At 41.0% G+C, this 7,527-nt stretch overlaps 1 protein-coding gene across 1 annotated transcript in view; it reads right to left on the bottom strand.

The window, feature by feature from the left end:
- Window positions 1-762: 762 nt before the first annotated feature.
- Window positions 763-7,527, bottom strand: part of LOC125487082 (vacuolar protein sorting-associated protein 33B-like) — an 11,462-nt gene continuing 4,697 nt past the window's right edge. The window contains exons 4-6 of the mRNA XM_048617058.1: window positions 4,603-4,676; window positions 2,500-2,586; window positions 763-909 (exon numbers count right to left, since the gene is read on the bottom strand). Of these exons, the coding sequence (XP_048473015.1) occupies window positions 763-909; window positions 2,500-2,586; window positions 4,603-4,676 (308 nt within the window). The remainder of the gene's footprint in view (window positions 910-2,499; window positions 2,587-4,602; window positions 4,677-7,527) is intronic.

The raw sequence follows: 7,527 nt of genomic DNA, 5'->3' as shown, positions 1-7,527 counted from the left end.
AGACAGGGAAGACGAAGAGCTGGAGCGGAGGGTGGGTGGTGAGGGGGGGGGGGGGTAGGGGGAGAGGGGGTGGAGGCGGGAGAGGGGGTGAAGGGGGAAGGGGGGTGAAAGAGTGGGGAGAGAGACAGAAAGAAAAAGAGTGATAGAGTGTCTCTGTGTGTGTGTCTGTTTGCGTGTCCATGCTTGTGTGGGGGCAGGGGTATGCAGTGGTAATGTACTTGGGGTGGATAGAGTGTCTTTTGACTCTATACAGGCTGAAGAGTTAGACTACGTTTTTGTTTAACATTCTGAATTTGCTGATTTTAACTGTTACTTTTACACGGTTCTAGATATGGAACATGCCCATCGGAATCAATTTTCCAGGCACCTCCCTCAGAGGCTGCTACATCAGAAATCCTGCAGCTCCACCCTATGCTGCTGAAATGATTATCCGGCCTTTGGAAAGCGTGGACCATTGTGTTTTATCATGTCTCTCAGCATCTCCAAATGCTTTAAATGCAAGTCACTTTGAAACTTGGCGACTATTACCATATGGGAATCAGGGCAGCCATTTTGTGCACACCAAGGTCACATAAATAGAAATGTTTGAGAAGCTGCTGGAACTCCCTATGGTCCCAATAGAGCAGTTGGGACTTCAGTTTAATACCTCTTCTCTGATGATGCAGCATTTCCTCAGAAAATTAATGGAGCTTCAATCCAAATTTAGTACTCCAGTAGCCCACAATGTTCTGACTCCGATGTGTTAATGCCACCAACAGTTAATCACCTGCGGCAATGTGCTTTGCATGTAATTCCAGGCAAGTCTCTCAGGTACTTACGAAGACTCAGTAGTCGATGTTCCTGCTTTAAGCTCTTTAATTCCTGAGATACAAAATCCTTCATCTGTTTGATGTCCATCCCTTGGCGTTTCTGCATGCAATTGTGAAATGAGTCACTCACAGACTGATCTGTAATACTTACAATGAAAATAGCCACTTATTCGTGCCAATTTTTTCTGCTCCGCTCCTGAAAATGTTGAATCTTGCTGCGGTAACTCACACCAAGATCCATTCACTGATCAACTCCCGTGCTCATTCATCGACAGTGGATGCAGAGTTTCCTGTCTGAATTTTCTGCTTCTTTAACTGTTTCTCATCCTTTAAGATGCTCCTTGAAACTTGCCACTGTGCACCCTATTCCCACTCTAATATCTCAGTGTCAAATCATATTTTATAACACTCTGATATATCTGGGGCAGGGGGAAATAAATATGTTGAGGCATCAGATAAATGAAAGTTGTTGTGGGGTGCAGTTTTGTAGTAACAACCCTTGGGTACCTCTTTATTGTTCACAGGATGTCGGCATTTGGATGTCGGGAAGCTTTTATTGCCTATCTGTAATTGCCTTTAAGATGGTAGTGGGGAGCTGCCTTCCTGATCTGCAGACAAATCGACCCTTCTTAAGAGTGAACCTGAACACCAGGTGTCAGTGAGTTTGGAACCTTGAGTGGTACTATTGCTGAGGCCAATTTTATCCTCAAATAACAGACTCTTAGCAAGTGCATGAGTCACAGAAGGTTAGTTTGCAGGTATAGCAAGTAATCAGGAAAGCTAACAGAATGCTATGTTTTATTGTGGAGGAATTGATTTCAAGAATAGAGAGATTATACAGGGCATTGGTGAGACCACGTCTGAGTACACTGGTCAATGTACTTATGGAAGGACATTAATGCGTTGGAAGTGGTTCAGAGAGATTTTATAGGACTAATACCTGGAATGAGCAGATTGCCTTATGAGGAAAGGATATGCAGGCTGGACCTGTATCATCTGGAGTTTTTAAAGAGTCAGAGATGACTGAACTGATACATGTAAGATCCTGAGGGGACTTGACCAGGTGGATGTCAAAAGGATACTGCCTCTTGTGCAAGAATCTAGAACCGAGAGGTCATAGCTTAAAAATAAGGGTTCGCTCGTTTAAGACAGATGAGGAAACATTTGCTTTATCTTTCAGAGGGTTGAGTGTCTTGGAATTCCCTTCCTGAGAAGGCAACAGATGCAGAATCTTTACATATTTTTAAAGCAGAGGTAGATAGATTCTTGATGACCAAGGGGACGAAAGGTTATTAGGGATATGCAGGAATGTAGGGTTGAGGTTAAAATCAGATCAGCCACAGTCCTATTGAATGGTAAAGCAGACTTGAAGGGATGAATGGCCTACTCTTGTTTCTTGAATGTATGTTCATAAGAATCACCGGACTGTAAGTCTGCATCACTGACGGGATAGTGCTACACTGATTCAGCCAATCAGCTTGGCATCTAGATCATTGGATCTGATGAAAGGCAATGCACCCATGTAAACACAATGTACTCTTCATGGAGGTGCTAACTCACGTGTTTAGTTAATACAATTTAGCAGGGACACCACTAATTGTAATCTCTACAAGATTGCTCAAAAGGTGAGAGGTGCCCTGCATAGAATAGTACTACTTTCAGTGAAGAGCTATCTTTCATTGATACTCACATCATACTGTGTCTGAAGCCTTCTTGCTTTTTGACTTAAGAAACCGAATACATTGGAGAAATGCTCATTTCGAATCTCTTTGAAAACCTGTAAAAGTAGCAACATATAAACAAAGGACAAACAATTTACCTCTAAGAGTTAAAAACACACAAATAGGGAAAGACCACTCAGCTCACTTGGTTACTGAACCCCAATCTTAGGGTAACCAAGAGGTAATAGAGTTATTGAATAATTTGTCAAAGAGGCTACTGAAGCAGAAACTATAAATGAGTGCACGAGTTTTTTTAGTGAGTGTCTGAAGAGAGAAAATTAATGAAAAAATAATAGAAGGATAACATCAAAAAAGAAAGGCTTTTAGCATCAGAAGTATGAACAATCCATAGACCTATACAATTAAAGATTCAATTCAATCACTCTTTGGATATTTCAACTTATCTAGGGATTGCTACTTTAAGTGTCACTGTATTGCTTGTGTCAATACAAACCTGCAAAAACAACTGACAGCAAAACATCATCACACCTGAAGCACTGACCCATCTGAACTTATTCCTCACAATCCCTCAGCCCCATGCAATCTTCTGGAAGAGATAAACGCACAGACACTGGGATATTTCCTCTCTGAGAAGAGTGTGGCTGGGGAAGAGCATCACCCGAATACCCCACCTCCCCTTTACACACAGCGATGACAGCCACAGAGAATGTGTTCAGCTCACTTCTCAAAAAACAGTTGGCAACTTGTTCCAACAGTCGACTGCCCTCTTCCAAACCAGTCCTATAATTAATACAAATTATATCAATCAAACGTCTTAAAATTAGCATGGACATGCTCAGCATCAGTTCAGAATGTGAAAATTATTGCCTGGGGATTTGCTTGTGGGTTCAACGTTCAGTGGTGCTCATTCTACTTTCATACCATTAGTTCCGTTGGCTGGTTTAATTACTTAGTTCATTAGTTGACGGACTTGTTTCTCTCCCATGGATGCCGCTAGCATATGTCAAGAAGTATTTCGAACATTTTCCATTTTTGCTTCAAACTACTAGCTGCAGCAATACCTTCACAGAGACTAGAGTCTTACAGCATGGAAACAGATCCTTCAGTCCAACTAGTCCACACAGACCATGTCCCCAAATTAAACTAATCCCACCTGCCTGTGTTTAGCCTATCTCTCTCCGAACCTTTCCTATTCACGTACTTATCCAAATGTCTATTAAATGCTGTAACTGTACCTGCATCCATCAATTCCTCTAGCAGTTCATTCCACACACAAATCACTCCGTGTGTGAAACAAAACTTTCTCCTCTCACCATAAAAATATGCAAGCTAGTTTTGAAGTTACCCACCTTAGGGAAAAGACCCTTGCTATTCACCTTATCTATGCCTCTCATGATTTTATAAACCTCCATAAGTCCATCACTCAACCTCTTACGCTCCAGTCTATTTTTATATCTCAAATCCTCCATTGTGAACAGCCTGTGCAACTGCTCAGGTGTGCACTTCTTTTATTCATTCAAGGGACAGAATTTATTGCCCATCCCTAATTGCCCATAGGGGTTTTTCCTAACAATCAATGGTGATTTCATCATTAGACTCTTAATTCTAGACTTATTTTAAAATCAAATCAAATCTCCACCATCTGCAGGATTCGAACCCAGGTCCTCAGAACACGACCTGGATCTCCGGATTAATAGTCTAGTGACAATCCCACTAGTCCATCAACTCCTCTACATCATCTCATGGGCTACAAGTTGCTGATACAAACTGGAGGAGTGATTTAGGATTTGTCCCCATGAGGCAACAGCACTAACATTAGCCATTGCTAAACATCAGCACTAATAACATTCAATCAGAACAAACTAACAGTAGGAAATCATTACAAATATGCAAGGTGCAGCTTGCACATTTGTAAATGGTGAAGGAAGAATCTGGGAAATGAGAAGATTACAGTTTTTTTGCAATATTACAAAACAATAAAACTTCTGGTTTAATATGAAGTAAAGCAGCTCAGATAGTAGACAAATGGTAAATGAAACTGTAGAGATTGTGTTAGTTTGATTGGGGAATTTTTTTCATTATTGAAAGATTCCTCTTTCTTTTACACTCACCTTATCCTGAGAGTTCAGCAACACTTTCACACTTCTATTCGACGAAGTTACTTCTGAGCCAAAGTCCACACTTCCTGAAATTTACCAGATTCCACAGTTAGTTTTCCAAAGAAACATGCCAGTTCTGTCAAAAAGTGAGGGACTGCATCAAGGATGATAACTGAACTGTCTGTCTTCCTAACCAATTAAAAGGCCTAATAGTCTCACACTCAAACCAATTACCTTCAGTCACACAATATTCTTGTACTCCTGCACTCCAGAAAAACCACCTTGGGCTATGATACGGTTTTCCGCAAATCAGCACAGTCCTAGTATGCTATCTGAATGATCATTCTTCATCTTGTGTGGCGTAAGTGTGGGAATGTAGGACTTAGCAGCAGGGTTAGGACACTTCGCTCTTCAATCCTGCTTCATCATTCAATAAGGTCATGACAGATTAAACAGAAATTGCTGGTGAAACTCAGCAGATCTGGCAGTATCTGCAAAGAGAAAGAGATGATGTTTCAAGTCCAGTGACCCTTCTTCAGAGTTGAAACATTAACTCCTTTTCTCCACAGATCCTGCAAGTTCTGAGTTTCTCCAGCAATTTCTGCTTTTGTTTCATTAGCATTTTCAGCATTTGCAGTTTTGTTTTATGAAAGATCTGACTATTGTCTCAACTCCTCTATCGTGTCTGTCCCACATAACCCTTGATTCCCTTGTCTACCAAACGTCTGCTGACCTCTGCCTTGAATAAAATCAATTACCCAGCCTCCAGTGCTTTATTGAGAATGGAATTCCACACTCTAATAACCTTCGGTGAAAAGAATTCTCAGCTCAATTTTAAAAAGGAGATTTTTAATACAGCAAATGTTTTATTAACTGGCATCTATGGAACCTGGAGTGTGCCTGCTGATCAAATATTCCAGTTGATCAAGAGATCCATAATGTAAAAATACACACCAAGTAATACAAACGTAATGCAGGGAGTGTATATATTACTATTAGACTTTATTTGCAGCACAATTCACCTAAATAATAATGCAACTTTTCCTTAAGTAAAACTTAACAGCAGACAGCTGGTATATCAGAGTTCAAAGGTGTTAACAACTTTTAATATAACTCCATAAATCATGTCTATTAATCCATTAACCCATTAATTCGTGGTTATAATACTAACTGCAGATTTCCATGTACTATCTAGCCCCCATTCAAACTAATTCAGAGGCTCGCTACCGTGTCAGGTTACAACCACTTCAACTTGTGGTTACACCCCACTTGAAAGTGCACACATCCATAACGCGCTATGTAAACAACCCCATTTACACCAGGCCGACATTCCATTCAAAGGTGCAGCCAGACGTGACGGTGAACAAAACTGCACAGACACTACAGGATGGAACCTTTTTGCACCCCCACACCAAAAACAGTGTTATTTGATATTAAAATCCAACTGAATAGCTGCTATTACCAAGTCGTTTATCTTCTCCCTCCAGCTAGAGTAGCTCTAAGTATCAGTCAAAGGTGAAAACTGGATAGCCCTCTTCCTTTTAAAGTTACTTCCCTACAGACTTTTCCTGTATATTATGTAACCAGGTACTTGTCCCAAGTTTTTATTCAACATGTATATAAAACTTTACCCCACTAATAAAACTAACAAACGCTATGCAGTGTATGTAAGCAACCTTTAACCTACTAATAAAACTAACGGCGCTATGTCCAGACCCGCGTGACCTTGAATGAATGACTGAATGAATGAAACTGACAGTACTACGACAACAGGTGTGACCACGAAACCGAATGAATGAATGATAGTAAATAGAACCCACAGATGGACTCAACCATGAAACTAACTAAACAAGCGATAGTAAATAAAAACCACAGACAATCAAAACTTTTGGGAACTCAGACTTTTATTTAAAAAACACAAGATGCCTTTTTCTATCTTTAAATTCTAATCTTGAAAATAACAAAGACTAAAATAACAAGAATAAAGACTAAAACAAGACAAAACTACACCTTTTGAATTATGCACAGTCAAACCAGACAGACACTCTAATCTCATTAAAATAACCGTTAACACTCAACAATAACCGGTAATATTTAGCACGTTTAAACCATCTCCGATTTCCTGCAAAACAGTTTTTGTACAATATCTACTGCTTAACACTCAAGTGTCAGAATGTTAATGCATGCTTGAATTCTGAATAAAATGGCTGCTTTTGAGCTATGATTTTGGGATTCTATTTCGTCTTACATCGTGCTGCTGTGAATGTACAATAAAGAGGCTATTTTCACCACTCACTGATCCTGCTCATCTGGTTCTTTGAACGCAATCTCACACAGCCTTCTCACTCACACCCTCAACTGACTACTCGGACATCACGGAGATGGTGACAACACAGTAAACTTCCAGTATTTGAGGTAAATCATTTTTGCCGATTTATTGAGTGTGCTGGTTCATAAGATGCCGGTTAGAACAAATTTTGCTGTACCTAAAATGTACCCTCTAGTTCCAGTCTCTACCACAAGAGGAAATGTCATGCTAATATTCTCTCTAATTCCCAATTCCTTCGCCTCCGCCGCATCTGCTCCCAGGATGAGGCATTCCACTCCCGTACATCTCAGTTGTCCTCGTTTTTCAAGGACCGTAACTTCCCCTCCTCGGTGGTCGAGAACGCCCTCAACCGTGTCTCCCACATCTCCCGCACCTCATCCCTCACACCCCGTCCACGCAATAAAAACCAAAAAAAGAATCCCCCTCGTCCTCACATACCACCCCACCAACTTCCGGATCCAACGCATCATCCTCCGACACTTCCGCCATCTGCAATCCGACCCCACCACCAAAGACATCTTTCCCTCCCCACCCTTATCTGCTTTCCGGAGGGACAACTCTCTCCGTGACTCCCTTGTCCGCTCCACACTCCCCTCCAGCTCCACCAC

This window comes from Rhincodon typus, chromosome 36 (genome assembly GCF_021869965.1).
Source record: "Rhincodon typus isolate 14 chromosome 36, sRhiTyp1.1, whole genome shotgun sequence".
In the NCBI taxonomy this organism is placed as follows: domain Eukaryota; kingdom Metazoa; phylum Chordata; class Chondrichthyes; order Orectolobiformes; family Rhincodontidae; genus Rhincodon; species Rhincodon typus.
The sequence above is the reverse complement of the archived record's forward strand: the minus strand, read 5'-3'. Positions and strand labels throughout refer to the sequence as shown.